Source organism: Sminthopsis crassicaudata, chromosome 4 (assembly GCF_048593235.1).
Source record: "Sminthopsis crassicaudata isolate SCR6 chromosome 4, ASM4859323v1, whole genome shotgun sequence".
In the NCBI taxonomy this organism is placed as follows: Eukaryota; Metazoa; Chordata; class Mammalia; order Dasyuromorphia; family Dasyuridae; genus Sminthopsis; species Sminthopsis crassicaudata.
The window spans coordinates 462,675,809-462,698,911 of NC_133620.1; the positions used below are offsets into that span (position 1 = coordinate 462,675,809).

Here is a 23,103-nt window from a genome sequence, read left to right on the forward strand (position 1 = left end):
TCAGACACCCAGTTATAACCTCAAAGTACTACTTTCATTGTCAGTATTATATATAATTATATTACATTATTTATTATTATAATATTATGTTATATTATAAAATATAATATAGAATAATATATGACTATATAATAAGCTGTAGAAATGCTAACGAAGAAGGAAAAGCATCTGTGTCCAACATTGTGGGAAGCTCTGAGGACACAAAGAAACAGAAACAGGGAGTGCACAGTCTAACAGGAAAACAGCTTACAAATATACACAAACAAGCTATCTAAATGGGAAATAATTAATGGAGGGACTGCTCTGGAACTTACACTGTCTCAATAACAACAACAGTAGTGGGAGTAATAATAGCTGACTAGCTTTGTGCTTGTTTTCTCATTTTATCTTCCTGGCAACCCTGGAAGGTACGTGCACACATCCCAGCATTCTTGATGCCTTACAGGCGATTGTATGGAAATAAAGAGGTGGTCTGCTCTAGAAAATCATTGGCGAAAGCTTGTTTTTCCCACCTCATTTTCCCCAGTGAGCTCTAGAGCTTTCTCATAAGGGTTTTATGAAGATGAGAAAGTAGGTATGTGGATTGGTAATTATTCTCTTTTGGTTTTTTTTGGGGGGGAGGAGTAGTAAAATCATCCAATAATTATTGATATAGCTGATATATGATACCAATATCATCCTTTTTCCCAAATATATGGGAATAAATAAAACTGATGTCTCATTGCTGTAGAATTTTTACCTCTGTGTGTACCTCATCTGACTCCATGCCTTTTCCACTTCCTCATATTACACTTCAGGTTCTAGGATTTTGAGCCTAGATGTTAATGGTCCCATTGCCATCAATAATGAAAATAGTTTGTCCTGGAAATGGTGATGTTTCCATTTTCATCTGCTTTTTCTCCTCCTTCCAATTTCTTCTCTTCATGGGTCACAGGTCGAGCCATCTTATTCCACTGCATAATCCACAATTTTGTGATGCGCATTCTACCAGTAACATTAGTTTCTATTCTACAACTCTTTTGTTCTTGACTGCCATCTTTTGTCGATTGAGATAGAGCATTTACTAACTGAGAAGGTTTTGTGTCTTTCCATTGATGTCTCCTTTCTATCAGATTTCTGTAGGGATTAGTAAGAGCCCACACCAGGTCCTTTTCTTGATCCATTATCCATTTTTTTTTTAATTTTTATTTTTTTTGTCAGCAGGATATGAACAGGTCAAGTTGGGGCTAATATAATTATATATGCAGTTTTCTTTCCTCCATTTTTATATTTTGACATTAATTAATATTAATTTTTATATTTTTATAATATATTAATATTTACCTTTACCTTTAGTATTTGATTGCATATTTTCATCTGTTTCTGAAATCACTCCCATATGGGAACCATTAATCTCCTACGTATCAAGATATCATCAGTCTTACTATTTTTGGTTATGTGTCTGCCATTTTTGCCAAGTTCATTGCCTTCCTATTCCTAAAGAAAATGGTCTTTCAAGAGATGTCACATATATTTAAGTGTATTGATTTTTTTTTTTTTTTTTAATATTTCAGAATTTTTTTTGGCTTTGTGCAACAATATCCCTTTTGTTGAGGGAGGGGTATTCCAATCTCCCATTCTCTCCTCCAAGTGCCCAACATACATACCATTTAATATACACGCTCACTTATTTCGAACCTTTTGTTCTTTAGTGGGAGCCAAGAAGATCTGGGTTCAAGCACCACCTCGGGCACCTCTTGGCTCGGTGACCCAATCATGGTGCCCTGAATAGCTTTGCCAAATACTTGGGATCTACATTGGTGGGTGTTTCCCCATCATGACGTAAGTCATGAAATCTTGTCTCTCACAGCCCCTCATTCCACTCTCAGTCAATTTGGAAAAGAAGAATAGGTATGGTGACTTCAGATTAGAAAATATCGGATTAATTTTTTTTTGTTTAAATAATAGTTTTTTATTTACTTTATAAAATTCATGCAAAGATAGTTTTCAGCATTCACCCTTGCAAAACTTTGTTTTCCAAATTTCTCCCTCCCTTCTCCCACCTCCTTCCCTAGACCTCAAGTAATCCAATATATGGTAAACATGTGCAGTTCTTCTATAGATATTTCCACAATTAAGATCAGATTAACTTAATCAAGATTTAAAACATTCTTGTCCCTTGCTTTTACATAATTACTAGTGCTGTTCCATAGACTCAGCCTGTTTTAATGAATAAATAAGATTTGTTTTAAGGATGAGAGTTTAATGGTATTTCTAAAAGAGCTTGCAAATCCTGTTGGGGCCCTTCCCTCCCTTCCCCCCATAAAAGTAAAATAATCCCTTTCACTGGACCCTTGTTTAAACAGATTAATTTCTTGAGCCAAAATTACATAAGCTTTTCTTCAGGTTAATGAGATTTGACTCCACTGCACAAGGGTTTTCTCTTCCATGAATATTTGGACCTTCCCCTAAGAAGTCCCAGGGAGTTTTCTATTTGGGGGAGGCTCACCAGAAATCATTGCTTAGAATCGCAGTATATTCAGGTGGAAGACCCTGCATTTTACCCTAACCCAACTAAAATCAGTGGTCAAGCATTTATTAATCCTTCACTCACACTGACGTCATGCTGAGCCGAGAACATCCTACTGGGCGGCCCTAGTGCCAGAATTCGTGCTCTTTGGGCACTGAGAAGGGCGGGCTTGGCCCGAAAGGATTGAGTCCAGTCCTTACTGATGCAGCTATCTCTCTCCCGTTCCCACCTTGGGACATTTGGAGAAGTGAGCAAAGCTGGAGGGGAAGGGGAGCTCTGGAAGGGGGTGTATTGAGGGACGGCTCAGGAGAAATGTCTCCCTGCTGTGCTCTCCCCCAAAGACCACCTGTAACTGGAACTCCATCCCCTGCCCACTCGAGGAGTTCAGAAACTCTTGACCCGGAGAAAATGGTGGCTGGCTCCCTGGCGACTGGCCCCCGCACTCATAAATGCCAGAGAGAAATCGTGTGGAACATTCAGTGACCTGAAAAATAGCCAGCTCAGGTGATCCTCTCTAAGCAGTTTTAATTGCATCTTCAGCATCCATCGTCCCCACAAGCAGATTGCTGGGATCGCCTGGAGCCGCTTTTTGTTGAGGGTCAAGCTTCTAAAGGCACGAAACCTGACCCCCGGTCCAGTCATTTTCAGAGGGAAGTGAGTTGCTTAGTAAGAAGTAGAGTTGGGTTCAAATTCGGGTGCACCCTCCGGGTCATGATGCGGTCTGGATTCCACATAGATTGATCAGAATTTAAAGGTCTCTTGAGGCCATTTTGCCTTTAATAAGGACAATAACTAGCATTTTAGTAAATTAACTCATTTTATCCTCAAGCAACCTTGTGAGGAGATGCTATTATTATCTCCATTTTATAGCTGAGGAAACTGAGGCAAACAGCACTTCAATGACTTGGGTCACACATCGAGTAAATCCTGCCCACAGCAGGATTTGAATTTTGGTTCCAAGCCCAGCGCTGTAGCCATTGCACCCCAGTGGCTTCCACATTTTCAGTGATGCTAAATATCCTCCTGGTTCTGCGTCTGTTCAAACAAAACTTCCCAAGTTTTTCTGGAGTGTTCATAATCATCATTTTTATGGCACCGTCATTTTACCATGTATTTGTACATCAATAATTCTCTCAATAGAACAGGCTGCCTTTACAATCTATATATTTCATTTTGTGGCCTTGGGGGTCACCAGGCTGCCAAGGAGATGGGGATCCGTGACCCCCAAAACATTACGAACTCTCGCCTCAGACAGCTAGTAGCCACAGAAATTTAGTGGTTAGCCTGGACAAGCCACTTAGCGTCTGTCTGCCTCAGTTTCCCCATTTGTAAATGGAACAAGTCAGATTAAGTGATCTCATTAAAGTCCAGAGTATTTCAGCTTGAAGGGGTTGCGGCTTCTGTGAGCAAAGGCGTCCCACAGGAAAAGATGGGGTAGCTCCAGAATTTCATTTTCCTCCCATTAGCACGGCTGGTCCCTGTCGTTCGAGCATTTGCCTTTTGACAGATAGTCTGCAGATTGCATAAAATCTTAAATCTCTTCATGGGGATCCTGGTGTCTGCTCTTGTCCAGAATCAGGCAGGACCGGGAGAGCAGGTTCTGTCTCCCCCTTCCCCCGGCCCACCTTGGTTGTGGCCCTGGCAAAGGCCGGGGGGGTCTCTTGAACTTCCCTGGCATTGTTTTTACATTTCTGCTGAGCTTTCCATGGTCTGATATCCCTGGTTGTAATAGGAAGGGGGTGGCTGGCCTTGGAAAAAAGAAGTCTAAACAGAAAAGCTGCTGTGGGGGCAGGGGGGAGACAGACAGACTGACAGAAAAGGCATTAAATAAGTGAGAGGAACGGAGAAAAGACTTAAGGAGTGAGGGAGGTGGAAAAGCAGGGCAGGCTTCCTGGAGGAGAGGTTCCCTCAGAGCTGCGCCCGAGCACCCTAATGAATGAGGAGTAGCTGGGACCCTGGCATCCCACTCACAGGCCGGCCCCAGCGGCCGGGTTCAGGGCTGGGGACGGGCTGTGACAAAAATAAGCCTTTTTAGCCTTGGAATGGGCTAGATTTTCCCCTCCAAGAAGCACATGCTCGGCCCCTGCTCCCTCTGACTGTCCTTGGCAGGGAATGGGTAGGAAGCACCTGACTCAGAGGGAGAGAGCCTCGGCAGCCCATCTAAGGAACCCAAAATAGCTGAGAGTCAGAAGATTCCCCTCTCCCGCTCCTGGACCCCGAGGCAGAGCGGGCCCGGGGCACTGCCAGCAGGCTGAATGGGACCAAGCCCAGCTGTGGTCCTTTCTCTAGGCCTCAGTTTCCTTGTCTGTAAAATGAGGAGGGGAGGGTCCAGCTCTGTTGCCCCCACCTCTGCGCTTGGTCCCAAAGACTGGCCTGCGCACTGGTGGGGCAGGGATCCTGCAGAATCACTGGGACTCAGTTTTCTCATTTGTAAAATGAGATCATTGCCCTTCCATTTTTGTGACCCTATGAAATGGTGTGTGTGTGTTTTAAATCTATAATCTATAATAATCTTTAATTTATAAAACAGACACATCCCTTCCGGCTCTGGCAGGCTTTAATTCTTACTGGACCTCCTTTCCGACGCCTGTCCGGACCCCAGAACTGCCCTGGCCCTTCCAGTGACCTTGTATTGATTTTGTGAGGGGGCAGTTTCTAGCACTGAAAGTTGGAGAAAAGGGGCCGAGACCCCCAGATCTTTGTGGTGTTGTTTACCCCGGCAGAACATAAGCTCACCGAGGACAAGAAAGGCTCCAGTGTTTGTTCTCGGCTGCCTTCCCTAGCTTTGGATCGGGGGCCTAGGAGATGCTGAATAATACAGCTGGACTTCCCTGGCAGTGGGGCTCCTGCACACTGGGGGAATCCTACACAATGGGGGTCCTGCGCACTGAGGTGTCCTACACATGGGGGGGTTTCTTCTCTACCATCTTAGCACCCCTTTAATGTTGCAATAAATACATTGGGTTTCTATTTGGGGTCCCACAAATTCTCCCCAAGGCCAGAGTTCAGCTCCACTTGACTTGTCTGTCTCACAGGCTCATCTTATTGGTTTGATTCCCTGCACAGAGTAAAATCGGGCCTGGGCTTGCCCTCAGAGCCTCCCCCCCCCCCCCCCCCATGCACCTGCCCGGCGTAGGCAGGCTGGCAATTCCTTTGCTCAGCTGAATCTGAGGGGAGGAAAGCCTGGCCCCATCACCCACTTATATAAGGGCAGCCTAAAAATACCCACACTGGATGTCTCCTCCTGGCTTCCTGACCTCCCTGTTCTGGAGGAGGCCGGGAAGGGAGGTTGCTCCAGGGGCAGAAAGAGAAGGGTGGAAGTCAGGGCCTGTCCACAAGGAGCTTACAGTCTCACCCAGAGCAGGAGAAGGCACAGGGTGGTCCAGTGGGCAGAGCGCCAGGCCTAGAAGTGGGCAGGCCCCGATCCAGCCTCAGATCCTTAGACATAAGTGATCCCGGCAAGTCACTTCAACTGCCTCAGCTTCCTCGTATGTGAGAATGAGAACAATAAAGGCACCCACCTGTAAGGTGGTTGGGAAGGTCAAATGGGGTTTGGTAAAGTGCTTTGTGGCGCTGCGAGGGGTTAGTAATCATGGGTGTTGGGGTGCAGAGAGTGAGAGGGAACCAACACTTAGGGAACATGGGGCAGGGTTCCTGAAAGACTGTATCAGGAGGGGAGCTACTTTCTGGAAAGCCTTAAACCTTTTCATCGTTTAAAATTTGGGAAACCTAGATTTCGTTTTTATTTTGGGCTTTTTATTTACAAAGCATACACATGGGTAATTTTTCCAACATGGATAGGAAGTATATTTCAATGTGATTACTTTCTTTAAATGTATTTTATACACTTGGGAAACTATTCTAGTTGGCGCTAAGCAATAAGGCACTAGGCCTGAGTTCGAATCAAGCCTCAGACACAAACTGTTCCACCCTGCGCGAGTCACTTAATCCCAGTTGGCCTCGGAGTCGAGAAGGAGCTGAGTTCAAATCCAACCTCCAACACGGACTAGCTGTGTGACTCTGAACAAGTCACTTACCACCTGATTGCCCCCGAAACCAAAAATTTTCTTCTGAGAAGCCTCCGAAGGCTCCCTGGTAGAGGGGGGGAAAGAGCCCCCATTCTTGGCACTCATTTCCAAGTGTCTCCTCCCCCATGACTTCAAGCAGAAGCTGACTAAGCCCTCATTGCAGCAGAGGGGAGGTTGTCCCCCAGCTCTGAGTCAAGAGCGACCCCCTTAAACACCCACGAGAGGCTTGGGCGTGCCACCTCGTTCGATTCCCCCTCCCCCTGGAATATTTGTGGCCATCACTGGGCCTGGCACATAGTAGGAGCTTAACAAATATTGGTTGGATTGAATGAATTAATAGAATGCAAACTCCTTGAGATCAGGGATTGATTTTGTTTGTCAAAGGGCCTGGCACACAGTAGGAACTTACAGTTATTGGTTGATGGAAAGCGTCTGAGTGGTCAGACATGAGGAAGAGGAGGAAGAAGGCTCCCAGTCAAAAGCTTGTTTTTTTTTTTCTATGAAGTATAAGGGACCTGAGGGGATACCACGGAAGGCTTGAGGAGAAAGGTCTGGAATAGCCGTAGTGGAGAGTGGGGCAATAACCCAGTCGGGGCTGGATCTCTTGGTAACGGACTTTCTCCAGTCCACAACGTGGGGTAGAGCACAGGGTGCTCATGGTGGCAGTCCGTCCCCGGCAGGGTTTTGTGATGGGCGTGGGACGAGGGAGTCCAAGATGGCAGAGAGCCGAGCATCCACTAGAACTAATGCACTAAAAAGTCAAGGAGTTGGGTAAGGGAGATGGCCTGGGGGGGGGGGGAGAAATGGTGGTCAAGGTGAGGAGGAGGGCACCTGGACTGACAACAAACTGACCAGTTGGAGAAACGCCCCGTGGCGAATGTGGAAGGCTCAGAACCCGTGGGTGAGAGCACGGTGAAGGGAGGGAGAGACCATCGTTGTGACTACGGTAGAATGGAGGAGTAGGTCATGGGAAGAACGAGGTTGTAGGGGACGGGCCTGGGGACAGGATCATGTTTTCCAGGACCAGCCGCCGGACCCTTAGCCCAGGCCTCTCTTCCTTACAGAGCTGCCCTCCTCGGAGCAACTCAGCGTGGCCGACGCGACATGGCTGGCCTTGAACGTGGTGTCCGGCGGGGGGAGCTTCTCCAGCTCCCAGCCCATCGGCGTGACCAAGATCGCCAAGTCCGTCATCGCCCCGCTGGCCGACCAGAACATCTCGGTCTTCATGCTTTCTACCTATCAGACTGACTTCATCTTGGTGAGCGCCGGCTAGGATTTGCTGATTTTTTTTTTTAACTGATTCCATCCCCTTTGAGATCATTTCCCAACAAGCCCTTCTTTTTCTGCCCCCTAAAAATAATACAACTCTCATTTTCTGCCTCCCCCCCCCACCCCTTAAAAACAAAGCTAGAGCCTGGGTTGCCATTTTATTTGCAGGCGTGTCTGCTGAACAGAATTTGGGTAGAAACTACAAAGTTTTTGGAAGGCCCATGTAAGCGGGTTTCCTGCCTTCCCTCTGCCCACAGCCTGGCACTGGGGAGTCCTCCAGCTTCTTTGCCCCGGACTCTCCTTGCTGGACACAAGGGGCTTGGGGAGAAGTCCGGGGAGGGGGGCCGAGCTTTTCCCACTCTACTGACTGAAGTCACAAGATTGTCGGGAGCGGCCGAGAAGCTGAGGGGCTCCGTGTTACACGGGGAGGGGACTCAGCACCCTCCTTGCGCCCGTCCCCGAACTGTGCCCCAACCCCCCGCCTGTCCCCCGCAGGTGCGCGAGCGGGACCTGCCCTTTGTCACACACACCTTGGCGGCCGAGTTCACCATACTTCGGGTGGTCAACGGGGAGACGGTGGCGGCCGACAACCTGGGCGTCACCAATGGCTTCGTAAAACCCAAGATGGGTAAGAGCGGGCAGTGGGGGAGGAGGGCCAGCCTAGCCCAGCGCTCGCCTGCGGTCCACAGTCTCGCACTTAGTGGGGGTCTCCCCGCCAGCCTCCAGGGTCCCTCTTCGTGGGGGGCGGGGCGGGGCTTTAATGTCCGGCCAGTTTATCAACCTTCGGATCTTTTCTGTCTCTCGCAGTTCAGAGGCCCGTCATTCACCCTCTCTCCAGCCCCAGTAACATGTTCTGTGTCACCAGCCTGGACCCCGACACGCTCCCCACCGTGGCCACCCTCCTGATGGACGTCATGTTTTACTCCAATGGGTACGTTCTGGCCCCAGAGGGGGAAGGCCGCGAGAGCCCCGCCCTGATGGGGGAGACCCCACTTCTGATGGGGAGGTGGCCCAAGTGGTGCAGCTAGGGGGCGCCAAAGCGCACCCCGCTCTGGGCCGGGAGGAGTCATGTTCATGAGTTCAAACCGCCTCAGACACTTAGCAGCCGGTGACCCCGGGCAGACCCTCCCCCAAAGTCAGCTGGAGGGGAAATGGCAAGCCATGCAGGGGCTCTGCCAAGAGACCCCAAAGGGCTCCTGGAGAAGCAATTCAGCACTGACAAGAGTGCTTAACAAGTTTAAATGGCATGAATCGTTCCGCCGGAGGAAGTGCTAGCACATAGTAGGTGCACCTTGAGCAAAATGTAAATTTTTTTTCTGAGGCTGGGGTTAAGTGACTTGCCCAGGGTCACACAGCCAGGAAGGGTTAAGTGTCTGGGACCGGATTTGAACTCAGGTCCTCTTGAATTCAGGGCTGGGGCTCTATCCACTGCGCCCCCTAGCTGCCCCCTCATCTGATTTTTCTTGCACAACATGGCAACTATGGAAATATGCTTAAAAGGATGGTACTTATTTAACCTATATCATTGCTTGCTACTTGGAGAGTGGGGAGAGAAGAAAGGTCGGGAAAAACATTTGGAACCCAAAGTTTTGCCCAAATGAATGTTGAAAACTAGCTTTACATGTATTTGGAAAAATAAAATACTGTGTAGAAAAAAATAATACTTGGTCGACCTGCCAGGGGCAGCTAGGGGGCGCCTGGATTTCAGCCCTGAAATCAGGAGGACCCGAGTTCAAATCTGTTCTCGGACACTTCCTAGCTGTGTGACCCTGGACAAGTCACTTAACCCCAGCCTCAAAAAGAAAAAAAACTTGGTCGACCTGCCATCTCGGGGAGGGGGAAGGAGAGGAAAAATTGGAACAAAAGGTTTGGCAATTGTCAATGCTGTAAAATTCCCCTTGCATATATCTGGTAAATAAAAAGCTTAAAAAAAAAAAAAAAAGAAAAAAGACAATTCTTTGGGGACGTGTTTGGTTCTGTGGATTGGATTTTTGGTCCAAACTGGTTTCAGGATCTCCGGGATAGCTCAGCATCTGACGTAATACTCACCGTCTTAGACAGGGATGTTGGATCTCCATCGCTCTCCAATGAGTGATTCCCAAGTGGCCCCAAATCTGGGAAATGTAACTGGGAAATATTTAACAAAAAAAAACAAGAGCAAGACCTCATGCTCATATGTGGGTTTCCTGAGCCAAGATGCCGTCCTCAAGCAAAATAAAAGTATCTAGCAGGAGGGAAAAAATCCAAACCAGGTGGGACCAGTTTGGCGGTCATCCCATTCATCCTTTCATAGTGGAGTTGGTCCAGAAATTATTTCCCAGAGCCTAGAGCGGAGGGCTTCATAGCAACGCAATTACAAAAATCCCTGACAAATTGATCATTAAATATACGTCATATTATTACGTAATACATAATTAACATATGCACAATTGTATCAGATATTCATGTCCGTGTTCTTATTATATGGCTGTATAGCATGATGTCTTATGTGTTGCACAACATTTTCAGGTTTGGTAGTAGGCCACAGAATATTAAATGTAAGAGGGTAAAAAGCTAGTTTCTTGGGAGGCAGCTGCTGAGTGAGTAGTGAGCTGGTGTCAGGGCCCCAAGGGCCTGGAAGAGCCGGATTCAGGTCTTACCACTGGCTCTGTGCACCTCACACCCCATACTCTGAACACCAAGATGCTGTGATGGAGAGCAAGAGGCGGCCTTCAGAATTCCGTCAAAATGAACCATACGAACCAAAAGGCAGAGCCTCACAGTTGAGGCGTGTAGATGGTGTCCCCATTTTATAGATAAGCAAACCGAGTCTCCGAGATGGGAGTGCAGATCAGGACCGGGGATCCAGATGCCCAGCTGGGTCCCCGTCACCTTTACGCCTTTGCCTTTTTGTCTGGGGGGGGGGGCCTTCAGTCTCTGCCCCCGCTGCTCAGCCTCTCCCCTGTGTCCGCAGAGTGAAGGAGGCTGTGGTCAGCAGCGAGGACTGCGGCCACATCCGCTTCTTCTCCTTCTCCTTGATCGAGGGCTACATCTCCTTGGTGATGGACGTGCAGACCCAGCAGAGGTGAGGGCTCGGGCGCCACTACCGAGCGTCTTTATCCCTTGGTCCTTTTATCCCGGGAGCCTCCTGGCTGGGAGAGGGCCGGGAAACCCAGGCTGAGCCCCAGGGCTTGGTCGGACTGAGGGGCCTGGTAGAGCCTTGCCCCGGGTCCCGAAGGGAAGCAGGCCGGCCCGGGGACTCCGGCTGCACCCGGGTCCTGGCCTCCCGCTCCAGGTTATGGGCTCAGAGCTCCAGCCTCCAGTCTCCGGACTGTACAGAGAAGGAGCCCGAGTCCGAGAGGCCGGTTACTGTTCGTCTTGACTCTCCTTTCACTGTGGTGCTTGGGGTGAGGGGGGAGGCGAGACCCCTTGGCCACAAGCCCCTCCATCCCACCTTTCCCATCTGGAGTTTGAATGGCGTCAAAGGCAGATTTGAAACACTGAGGTCGTTGAGGGAAGCAGAGATGGACGCCGGCTGTATACGATCACTGACCACTCTGCCTTGGGCCAAAGCAGGCAGTCTAGGGGTCAGGGAAAAGGGGGCTGGGGGAGAAGTCCCGGCCACAGGGGAGGCCATCTTGGCTAACGGAGGCCTCGCATGTCCCTTTCTAAGGTTCCCGAATAATCTGTTGTTCACGAGCGCGTCTGGAGAACTCTGGAAGATGGTGAGAATTGGAGGACAGCCCCTCGGCTTTGGTGAGCAGCAACAAGCACCTGTCGGGCTTCCCGAGGGCCGGGCCACCCCTAGTGTTCTCATCTGTAAAATGGGTGTCATAAACAAAGGACAAGTAATCAGAGCTGGACCTTGAGGAGAGAGGATTCTGGAAGGCAGGAGTGCCTTCCCAGGACACAGGGGCGGCTTAGCGGCTCTGGGACTTCTTAGCCCTCAGCGTTCGTCCTCATCTCTGGAGGCAGAGGAGGAGAAGGAGGAGGAGGATGGTGGTGGTGCTGGTGCTGGTGCTGGTGCTGGTGCTTTCAAGCCCCTGGGCCTGAGTCCTGGCCCCCGTGGGCAGCACACAAGGGGTATCTGGCGCAGGGGCCTGTGGGGGGGGCATGGAAGGCTCAGACGGGCTTTTGTGTTCTTAGATGAATGTGGGATCGTCGCTCAGATCTCGGAGCCTTTGGCGGCCGCCGACATCCCCGCCTACTACATCAGTACTTTTAAGTTTGACCACGCATTGGTGAGTCTCCGACCAGCCCGGTGGGTGAGGGAGTGGGGGGCGGGGCGGGGGGCCCACGGTCTCACTGTTTCCCCTGCCCCCCCACAGGTACCTGAAGAAAACATCAAGGGCGTCATCAATGCCTTGAAAGTCAGTCAAGCCGAGAAGCATTAGAAGCTCCCCTTCTTTCCCCTTTTCCCTCCCAGCCTCCCTGTGCATCCCTCCCCGCCTTCCTCCCCTGCCCTCAACCCCCAGCACTCTTCTGACAGTATTTCTTAAACCAGAAAAGGGTCCGTCACGACCAGCAGGGACGGAGCCAGCAAGGAAGGGCCCCAAAGGGGCCTGGGGCCGTAGGGCCGAGGCCGGCCGAAGAGAAGGCTTCTGGGTGTGTGCTGGGTGGACGCCTGCGGCCTCTCTGGAACTCACGGGGCAGCCTGCCCGGCGCCTGGCTGTCCCCCCTCTCCTCAGTGGAGCCGGACGTCGCCATCTTGTGAGAGGCCGCGCTTGGCCAGGGACGGTGGACGGAGGAGGGAGGGTTCATTTGTTCCTAAGGCTGGCGTCAGACCGGCCCTGCGGGCCTCGGATTTGTTCTCCCCCGGCCCAGCTCTTGGCTTTGGGGGGTCTCGGGGGAGGAGGCCCCGGGCTCGGATCTTCTGGTTTCCTCCTTTCACTCCCCATCCCCCCTTCCTTGGACCCCGTCCAATCACTCCCAAGGCGGTTCAGCTGGGGCTGGGGGGGCGCCCCATCGGTCTCCCCGGTCTTTGGAAGGAGCTGGAGCCCAGGGATCCCCTGCCAGCCTGAAGGGGGGGCAGGAAACATAGTTCTGTCCTTGCTCACAGCTTTGCCGGAATTCTAACCCCCAGATCTTCCTTCTGAGCTCTCCGGGGCCGGGGGGGGGGTCTAACCAAGGACCTTCCGTCGGGGGATTTTAATTTTCCCCTCCCGGTCCCTTTGGCCTGCTGCTGCTGCTGCTGGGTCCCCTAGGCTGAGGGTCTTCCGTGAGACCCTCCGAGGATCGCCTCCCCCCTCCCTGCGTCCTGCCCCACAGCCAAAGGTACTTGGGAATGCCGGCCCAGCAGCCTTGTCCTCCCAGAGCATCTGTAGCCTCTCACCAGACCGGCCTTTCTTCACGTTAAGTAGCATGGAGGCTGACCCGGACCATGGCCCCGAGGATGGTCCACCCCTTCTCTTCCCCTCCCCCCCCGACCACGGCTGGCCCCTGACCACAGAGGCTTCGCCTGCTTGGGAGGGCAGAGCTTGTTGGTCCTGCGGCCTGCTCCCAGAACTCCCCATATTGGACCCCGTGGCCCACCCCACCCCTTCCCTGTGGCCCCTCCTCCCTTCTCCAGAGCACCCAAAGGATCTTTGCTTCCCGCCTCCTGGGGTACCCCCTTGAGCGGCTTCCACCTGTAAGACAATGGCACCCCCAAGAAAAGCGGTGCTGGAGGCCCGGTGGCTCTCAGGCTCTGCCCCCTCCCCCCAAAAAAGCGTTTGTCCATCCTTGGAGGGTGCAAGGTAACAGCCAGCAAGTCCCTGCCCCCCGGTGGTCCCTCGAGGCCGGCCCTGCCCCTCCCCTCCCCCAGCCCTAGCTCGGCTCTTAGGGGAAGGCGAGAAGCCTCCGGAGGCCAGCAGCCTCCCCCTCGGTCCCCGGGCCTCCCACCTTCTGCCCGCCTCCCCGGCCCAGACTATGTGGCATCCGTCAAGCAATTACTTGAACTCAGAGGCCACTTTAATGAGCCTTAATAGAAAGAGAAAAGGAGAACTTTGTTTTAGTTTCTTATTTAAAGTGTTTTTGCACTCAGGCTGTTTTAGAGAAGTTAATTTGCTGGCGTGGGGGGGGGGAGCCCTTTTGAGGCTGGGGTTAGGAGGACCCCCCATCTCTCCCGTCGGCCTTCTGTCCCCCTCAGACTAATGCGCCCCAATGTCCCGAGCCAGATTCCGGGGTCGGCGTGCTCGGCTTGGCTCTGTGCTCCCGGGACACCAAAGAGAAGGCTGAGGAAGGTGGGGGGAGGTGGGTTTCGGCTGACTCGGGCCCCCGAACCCCCTCTGCTCTCGGGCGTATCATCGTGTGGCAGACGCATCCTCGGGGACGCGGACTTTCTGCTCTGGTTTCCATCCAGAAGTGGGAGGAGACAGCCCACACCAACCCCAGAGGGACCCCAAGCAGGCCCCCGCCTCCCGGCCCTTCCCCATGCCCTTCTTGCCAAGGTCGGCCGAGCTGCCCTGTTGCTCAGAAACATGGCGAAGACCCTTCTTCCCTGCTAGTTTCTCCCCGGGGGGTGAGGAGAGAGAGGGGCCAGTGGCCGTCTCCCCCCGTCTCTTCCTGAACCTGCTGCTGTTTGCAAGGGGTGGAGAGGAGCATGGCGGAGGGCGCGGGATACACGGCGGGATCCATTTCGATTTGTCTTCTCCCAGAAGCCTCCCCGCCCCCTTCGAAAATTAGCATCTTTGATTTTGCACAAAACTGAAATAACCAAAAGTTGTCAAGTCCTTGCTGGTCCCCAGAGGGGCAGGGAAGTGAGAACTCTGGCCCCTCAGATGCCCGCTCAACCCCACGCTCTCCCTTTGCTCTTCCTTTGACTCCCCCGTGTTCCTCCCCTCGCTCCCCCCGCGTGTCCCTCGGTCCAGACCCTCAGAACGCGCCGTGTTCCCCCGGTGGACACACATATAAATACCTGTGTTTTATGTTGATAGAGATATATAAATATATATATATATGCTGTAAATAGCGTATATACCTGAGCAATATATATATATGTTAATATATACCGTGAGTGTGTGGGTGCGGACGCGCGCTTCGGACACATCCGGTCGCAGAGGCTCCTGGGGGTCCGGGCCCCGCCGCGGGGCCCCCTCCCGGTCCGCGTGCCGCCACGTGCCCACACAGTCACCTTCTATTTTTAATTCAAATCTATGGGCAATACAACTATTTAGATAAGCCGTACGGATTTTTCAAACCTGATGTCAAACAACCAGCAGCCACAGTTCGCCTGGGGTCAGAGTGGGCCCGTGACGCGGAGCTCGAGCCGCTCTCTGACCTTGTCTCTTTGTCTCGTAGCCACTGGGCTCGCCGTCCCGCCCTCTCCCGCCGTCGCGTCCGGTCAGTCAGACGGGGCCCCTGAGCCTGGGGGGCTTGTTGGGGGGGTGGGGGGCACTCCCGGGGGTGTGTAGTGATGTGGCCGCCCCCCTCCCCTGCTGCGTTGGGGGCCCCGCGGCACCCCAGCTCTGGTGTGGAATAGGATTTTCCCTTACGTCTGGGAGGAGGGTGGGCTTTCCTTCCTCTTCCCCCCAAGAATGGCTCTTGGTAACCGACCTAGGGACAGGTTTTCCTCCGTTTTCCCTTTTAATATTCTTCTTGTTGTCAGACTGGTCCTTTTCAGGAAAGGACGCCCTTGATGGGCTGAGTCGGGAGGACATCCCGGCGGCCATCGCCTCCCGGGCTCTGCGGGCGCCGAACCGAGGCTCACGCCGCCCTCGGAGGTCCCAGGAGACGGCGGGCGCTTCGTTTTGCCTGCTTGAAAAAGGGTGCTGTGGTTTGGGGTTGTTTTGGGGGGAGGGGGGTCGTGAGTGTGTATGAACCCGTAGCTTCTGAGTAGTTTAATCTTCGTTGTTCTTTCAGACAAGATGGGATTAGTAGCCCTTGTCTGCTGCCTCCTCTCCGGGGCCCCGAGCCCAGATCCCGCCCGCTCATGGGGAGGGGGCTCCTCCTGCTTTGTGGGGGTGACCGGAGGGCCCGTTTCTGCTCGGCCGTCTCCCTCCTCCTCCGCCTCCTCTTGGCCGGCCCCTCCGAGGGCAGTCTCTGAATGGGACTCACTCTCGCCGATGACCCTGGCCGAGTCACAACTGGCCCAGGGAGAGGAGGGCGGTGGGCCGTGCGGCCCAGACCGCGTGGGAAAGCCCCACCTGCCCCGGCCCCAGCCTGGACGAGGGTGGGGGACACGGACGAGGGTCTTCTTCCTCTTGCACTCCCTACATCAGAGGCAGGGTGTGCCCAGCTGCCCCCATCGGCTCTGGGTGTTCAGAGCAGGAAGGCGAGGAGGCCAGGCCGGGGATGGACTGGCGGCGGGCAGCGTCTCTCGTGACGGCGGGTGGAGTCTTGCCCCCTCCTTCTGCCCCTTCCCACCCCCCTGCCCCCAAAGCATCCCACCCTCAAAATAACCGCCCCTTTCAGGGCCGCACACATTTCTACCTCCTTAGCTTCTCCCGCCACTCTGCCCCGCGGCACCTGCTGCCGCTCGGGCCGTTGTCTCGTCACCCGAGTCCTGTAGGGAGCTGAGTTCTGGACTCCCGCGGGCGTCCCTCCCGGGGTGGGCCCTGGCGCCCGTCCTGCCCTGAGGTCACCCATTCATTCCCCTCATCTCACCTCAGACGGGCCAGAGGAAGCGGCCCACGCCCAGCCCCAGAGGCCCAGGCTGGCGCTGTGGGAAAGGCCGAGATGGGCTGGGCTGCGTGCTCCTGATTTACGCCTCGCAGCTGAGGGACTGGCAGTTTCCTGAGGAGCCTCAGGTGTCCTGGCAGGAAGAAGTGGACAGAGCAGTCTTTATGGGGCACGAGGTCGGGAGGGGGCGTGCAGGCTCCCCCAGGGGACTTGGCAGAAGGGGAAGGTCCCAGGTTAGAGACCCAGAGAAGGCCTCGGCCTTGTTCCAGCCCTGCAGGCTCGGTCACAGCAGGCCGGGTCTGGGCGGGCTAGCGCTTAGCTAGAAGACGCTCTTGGGCCCCCAGTGGCACACTGACCTGGCGCCTTTATTTGGTTCCACCATCAGAAGCCTTGTGTAGGAGGCCAGAAAGGGCCGAAAAAGAAGAGACCGCCCGGGTGTGAAACCTTCAGTTAAGCTGTCTTAACGCCCCTCTCTCAGCCTCACCGAGTCCTTCGCTCCCTCAGTAAGTGTCAGGCCTCCTGTCACTGCTCTCCTCTGCAGTTCTCTAGGGCCGGAGGGAAGCCCCCATCCGTGCTCAGTCCCGTCCGGGGGGCCTGGTGACCCTTCTCTCCCTCCCATTCTCCACCTACTTTCTTTGAGGAAGACAGGAGGATTAAAGGCTGCTTTGGGAGCGGGGCCTGTCTCCTTCCCCTCGCCATCTACTTCTGTGCCCCCAGGGCTGCCCAGGAGAGGGGGAGGGGCGCACCTCTCACCCCACCCCAGGGGGGCTGGGCTCAGCAGGTGGCCTTATTGACCCCTTTTGTGGCCTGTTTAAGACTATTAGTGCCTGGGAAAGGGCCGGCTTTACCTTGAGGTTGGAACCACTCACGGGCCCCTAACAGTGTTTCCGAGTGGCCGCTGTGACCCAAAGGGGACGGGTTGGCCGGCAGCGGGTGGTGCTTCCTGGGAGGGGATCTTCCCTATCTCCATGGAATTGTTGCAAGATTCTTAGGCTACAAGTATTACCATTTTCAGAAAGTGTTTGGGGCGCTGGCTTGGGAGCGGAGGGGATCAGGGTTGGAGAAGGTCCAGGATCGCCGCCTGATTGGTTTGCTTTCTGAGACGGCCGCCATTTTGAATCGGAAGCCATCTTGCTCCATCCCGGGATCTAGCTTGAAAGCCATTTGAAATGTAGTCCCCCTCCCCTCCCCCTCTTTCCCCAGACACTGGACAGAACGGCTTCTGCGACGGGCGTTGTTTTCCGAGGGAAAGAGTGATGTCTCGTGCTGTGGTTTGTGTGTGGACGTGAGCGTTTGTCTGTCTTGGCGGGCTGGGCCCGCCTCTTTCCCTGCTCGACCTCAGGTCCTTCTCCCGCAGAAGCTCGAGTCCGGATCATCCTGTCTCCTCCTAGCGATCCTTAAGTTAATAACAACAAAAAGACAAATTGAATGTCTCTCTCCTTCCATCTTCCCAGGGAACGTGACTGAGGGCAGCCTTGCCACGGCCTCCAACCATTTTCCTATTTATAGACATATATATGAATATATATATTTGATGCAAGGCCGCAGCGTGTTCTGTTGTTGCCCTCCGGAGCGATGAGGGGAAGGCAGGAGCAGGGGGCTAGAAGCGCTTGTGTGTGCTTTGGGGTGCGCTTCTCGGACGTGGGGGATGGGGCAGGCGGGCTCCGGGACGAGGGGTCTCTCTCGAGCCAAGTGTCCGTAGTCAGAGCCTGATGTGTGATGGATGGGGGGGGGGAGGAGGGCGCAGTGAATGGCACCTTAACCCCGGCTAGGCCCCTGCCTCTCCCCCTTCCAGGAGCCGCTTTCTTCTAGGATGTTCGCCATCAGCCTAGAAGCAGTGGGAGGGGTAAGAGCTCACATTCAGAGCCCGTCGCTGGGTTCTAGGCCGGAGCTGGGGGGTGCGCCGTGGTTCCACAGCAGTGGGGTCACCTGGAAGGGTCCGGTGCTTCGTTCTCGTGGGCTACCAGAAAATGCCTTGGTTGGCGCATGGACTGAGAACTCCCTGGTCAGAGGGAGGAAAGCCGGTCCTCTCGGAAAAGGATGAGCCAAAATCAGACCTCTTGGAGGCGTTCTCCGAGCAGTGGGCAGGTGGACAAGGGCCTGTTGTATACTTTTGCCTTGTGGGAGTGGCCAAAATGTTGATTTACTCTCTGGGGGTGGGGGTGGGGGTGGGGGAAGGTACGGCCTCCTGGCTGGCTGCTCGGAAGCGGAGTCCACAGAGTTCACAGAGTTAGTGGCCAGTGATGTCCCGGGATCCCTCTGTGCTTGGGCTCCCCCAGAGTCCCCGAGCCCCTCGCCCACCCACTGCCCCGGGATGCTTTGCACACTGGGTGGGTGTGTGCACCCCTTCTACCTCTGGGAAGGATGCACTTGGTTTTGTTCGTTTTTTCCAAATAAGTACTGTAGCGGGGCCAGAAAGTTCATGTCCGAGATGGGAGAAAGGGCTGGCTAAATGTCCTTCATCAGCCCGGGTTGCTCGTGTTACCTCATCCCTCTTTCAGAGCCCCCCCCCCCCTTTTAAAGACTTGGGGCTGTAGTTGCTTTGAGTCCTTGGAGAAGGGGCGCCCTCTGTCCCCTCCTCCAGCTATGGTGCCTGTCCATCCATTCAGCCCATCCCTCCCACCACCAGGTGGGGAACGTGGACCTCTCCCATCTTCCATCCCCAAACCTCCGCTCCTTCTGAGAGCTCAGTCCAACGAGCTATTTTCCTTTTCCAACCTGTCCCCTCTCCTCCCACCATCTGGGTAAGAGGGAGGAGGGCAAGGGGAGGACATTGTGGAGCTTCTGGTCTGGGGAAGAGGGTTCGCCCTTTGTGATGTCAGTTGGATGAAGGCCAGATCGAGGGACCCGGTTGGCTTCCTTACCTCACCTCGGACCTCCTCCCTGTGACCGGCCAATTGCTCTCCATCCCTCCCTATGGAAAGCTCCGGAGCCACGCTCTGGATATAGACTGGCACAGGGACACAGTTATGTCCCCAAAACAAGCCCAGGCTAGGAATTGGTGTCTGAGGGGTTCCCACGCTCGCTACCCCCATAACGCTTCATGGCCCTGAAATGACGGGACGCAGCTCCCCGTTCTCCGGCTGCTGTCCCGTCCGTCCCCCGTTCTCTTGTGTTCTGTCCCCTCCCTCCTGAAGACCTGCCAGCCCAGAGCCCCTGGCTAGGACCATCCCCGAGTAGCCCAATGGCTCTACCACCAGCATCAGCCACTCTGGAGCATCTTGGCCTTGTGGTTGGGATGGACGGGAAGGTTGGCGGGTGGACGAGTGGGGGTAGTCAGGGCTCCCCCTCCTCCTGCGTCCTCCCGTTTCTTTGGGGGTCTTGGGTAGAGAGAAACAAAAATCCTGGAGATTCACGTACTGTACAACGGAGAGAGAAAGAGGAAAAAAATACCTAATGTCCCCAAACAAATGACAGTATATTTTGTACTTTGTAAAGTGTTAATTAAAATGGAGAAAAACAAATTAACCAAACACTGTCTGCTTTTGTACTGATCAAACCGATGAAAATAAAGCAAGGCGTGGCAGTGTCTTTCCAAGATGCCCCTTTTCTTCCCCCCCCCCTTCCCGCCCACTCTTGGAACACCCCAGAAGAGGAAATGAATCCATCAGTTCCCTGGAGGTGCATCTAGGAGAAGGGACTTCAGAGCCCTCTGGAAGCAGAAACTATTAGTAGCCACCGGGACCCGTATCACCCCTGATCCAGGGCCCCTTCTGCCCCCATCTTGGAAGTCCCTGAGCTCTCCCTGCCCCGGGTCTCACCCCACTATTCCCTTTGGGATTCTAGCTCTAGAAAAACTTCAGAAGCCAACTGATCCAACCTTCTACAAATGGGGAAACTGAGGTCCTGAATGACTGCTGAGGTTATTCAAGAATGTGGCAAAATCAGAATTTGAATTCAGGTCCTCTCAACTCTAAATAATGGCTAACGGTCTTTAACCTATGTCATTTCTGGGAGGAAGTTCAAGTTTACTTCCTATTATAGGAATGGTGACGTGGTACCAGGACAGAATTAACACAGAGTCTGCAATGTGGGGCTAAATTGTCCAAGGTCTCCCAGGCCAATGCGGGCATTTATATCCTTCCAGGATGCAGGACAACCAGCCATAGACCTCACGGCAAACCTGAAGAGTCAGCATCCCAAATAGTATTCATCAATAAACATATTTAAGTATAATAAAACTTTAAGCTTAACAGTAAGCACTTCGTTACTAGTTATATAGTTATATAGATGAGAAGCCGGGCTCAGGAAGCTTGTGACCAGCCCCAGAGCATCCCCCACATGGGGGCTGAATTCTCACGTCCACAAGCGTTGAAGTAGGTACAGGGACCAGATTTTTAAAGGCAGCACCAAGGAGTCCAGTTTCAGGGAGCGGAGCAACAACCTCCAAATGCAGGATGGAGTGGGGCGGGAGGCAGGGATGGTGGCCCCTGATGACTGGGCATTGGATCTGAGTAAGTGCCGATGGGAAGATGGAAGAATCTCAGTGAGGGCCTTTTGTTGGGTCTTGGCCAGTCAAGAAATCCAAGAGGGATGGACCTGGAAAGGAGGCAGCTCTCCTCTTGTAATGATCTCCAAAGCTGGGTGCCTTCTTCATCCTTTCTCCATTGTGTCTGCAGTGGCTAACCCTGAGTCAAACAGGAGACTCTGGGGAGCGAGGCAGGATGAGATTAAAATGTCATTTTAATTGGAGTCAACGGGAAATATTTAACAAAAGACACAACAGGATGTAGATAATGTTAGTATGTGCTTTTCTAAGCCGACATTCAGTCCACCAGGTTCCTTATTAAAGTGAAGGAGAAGGAGGAGGAAGGAGATTAGAATAGGTTAGAATAACTATTTAGCAGGAGGAAGGCAGAACTGGGAGGATATGTCTTTCCCACCCCTAAGACCACTGGGAAGTTGGGCCCTGGCTATTACTATTTGCAGGGTTTTAAGGGGAGTGAACTCCAGGCTCATTAGCCCAATGGGCACACCTTCCTGTCACAATCAGCCATAGAACGAGATTTACCCAACAGTCACTGCAGTAATTACCCATCATTCTCACGTCCACTGGTGGGAGTACACTCCATGAGCACTCCCAGAGCCAGGTGGGAGGGAAGTGGATTGAGGCATACATATAGGCAACATGAATTGGGACACATTTTCCTGTCCTTCAGGATTCCTCTTCCTACCATAGTATGTACAATCACAAAATAGTCGCACTCTGGTTTCTACGCTTTGTAGAGTTCTACGGCATAAATGTTAACACTCGAATTTAGCAACAGGCCGGAGCCATGCCCACGTGTGCAGAACACGGCCCTGCCTTTGTGGGATTTTCTTAAGCTAGTTACCTTCACCGCTGATGAAGAGGGAGGGAGGGATTTCATACACGCACAGACGAGATCGAAATAAGACCCGGCCCCTTAAGAGCCTTTGTGAAGTTTCCAAGGACCAGATGAAATGTGTCTTGGATGTTGCCAACATATTAATACCCCTGTGACCAAATCAAACAAATGGGAGGATTTAACAGTCAACCACAGCAGACTCGCACTTAGTAGTCTGGCACACCGTAAGTGCTTAATAAATGCTCTCTCAAATAGCTGTCTAGCCACAGTTCTACTATAGAATACTAAAGGTGATGACCATAGGACATGCTACCAGAAACCAATGAGTCTAATCATTTTTTAAAATTTTTCTTACTTTATTATGTTTGTTAATTTTGGTACTCAGTAATTGTGAGAATTCAATGTAACATTAATCAGCCATTATTTTTAAAGGGGCACAGTATGGACCCTAGTTCCTCAAACTGTGGGTCGTGACCTCGTATGGGGTCTCATAACTGAATGTGGAGGTCACAAAATCATGATTTGTAACATGCCCTCCTGGCAGTTACAATTACCAGTCTGTCCTAGGCCCAACAGAGTACTTTTGACCACTGACCTTTGCAGTGTCAACTCTACCCGGCTCGCCTCCTCTGAGGCCTTCAAAGGTCTCTGGCCACGATTTCTTGAATCTATAGCTTAATAACCGGTAGCGCGCTCAAGAACAGCCACGTGTAATCTTAAAAGCCTTTATTATACCTACTCACATAATGCCCTGACTTGTTAACTCCCTAGTGAATGTTTGATTTGTATACCTATTTTATAGGTATAGATCTAAAAATCATGTCCTGGCATAAAGTAGGGTGTCAGATTGGGGTATTCTATACCAATTTAAGATTAGGGGTTCCCAACCTTTGGGGAGGGATCATAGACCCCTTTAGCTGTCTAGTGAAACCAAAATGCCTCAAAATGGTTATATGTGCACAAAATAAAAATTATATATAATATATATATAAATAAATTATTATATATATTTATTATTATATATTATTAATAATTATATATTATATATTATTATATATTATTAATAATTAATTATTAATAAATTATATATAATATATTATATATATAATATATATATAAATATATATATAATATATATTTATAATAATTATTTTTTTTAGTTGTTATTTTTATTAATTAAAAAAAAAAAGACCAAATACACATTCTTAATATATAGTTAGATGCACTCCATCACTGGTCAGAAACTGTCGTTCCTATATAGTAAGCTGTGATCCAAAAAAGCTCATACTCGGTGTCTTCTTGTCATCTTTAGAATCAAATGCGACATGTTCTATTTGACATATAATTTTTATATTTAGAAAAACTATAGTGAAATGTGGTTTCATCTAGCTCA

General features: G+C 52.0%; 1 protein-coding gene and 1 long non-coding RNA gene across 2 annotated transcripts in view; one reads left to right on the forward strand and one right to left on the reverse strand.

Annotated features, from left to right (window-relative positions):
• Positions 1–19,856, forward strand: part of CASTOR2 (cytosolic arginine sensor for mTORC1 subunit 2) — a 68,636-nt gene extending 48,780 nt beyond the window's left edge. The window contains exons 3-9 of the mRNA XM_074264001.1: positions 7,602–7,795; positions 8,302–8,434; positions 8,614–8,737; positions 10,760–10,870; positions 11,459–11,541; positions 11,932–12,026; positions 12,114–19,856. Of these exons, the coding sequence (XP_074120102.1) occupies positions 7,602–7,795; positions 8,302–8,434; positions 8,614–8,737; positions 10,760–10,870; positions 11,459–11,541; positions 11,932–12,026; positions 12,114–12,179 (806 nt within the window). The 3' untranslated portion in view covers positions 12,180–19,856. The remainder of the gene's footprint in view (positions 1–7,601; positions 7,796–8,301; positions 8,435–8,613; positions 8,738–10,759; positions 10,871–11,458; positions 11,542–11,931; positions 12,027–12,113) is intronic.
• Positions 19,123–22,702, reverse strand: LOC141540239 (uncharacterized). Its single transcript, XR_012481495.1, has 2 exons — positions 21,717–22,702; positions 19,123–21,030 (listed from the first exon to the last, which is right to left on the reverse strand). It is a non-coding gene; the product is annotated as an uncharacterized LOC141540239 (long non-coding RNA).
• Positions 22,703–23,103: the final 401 nt, after the last annotated feature.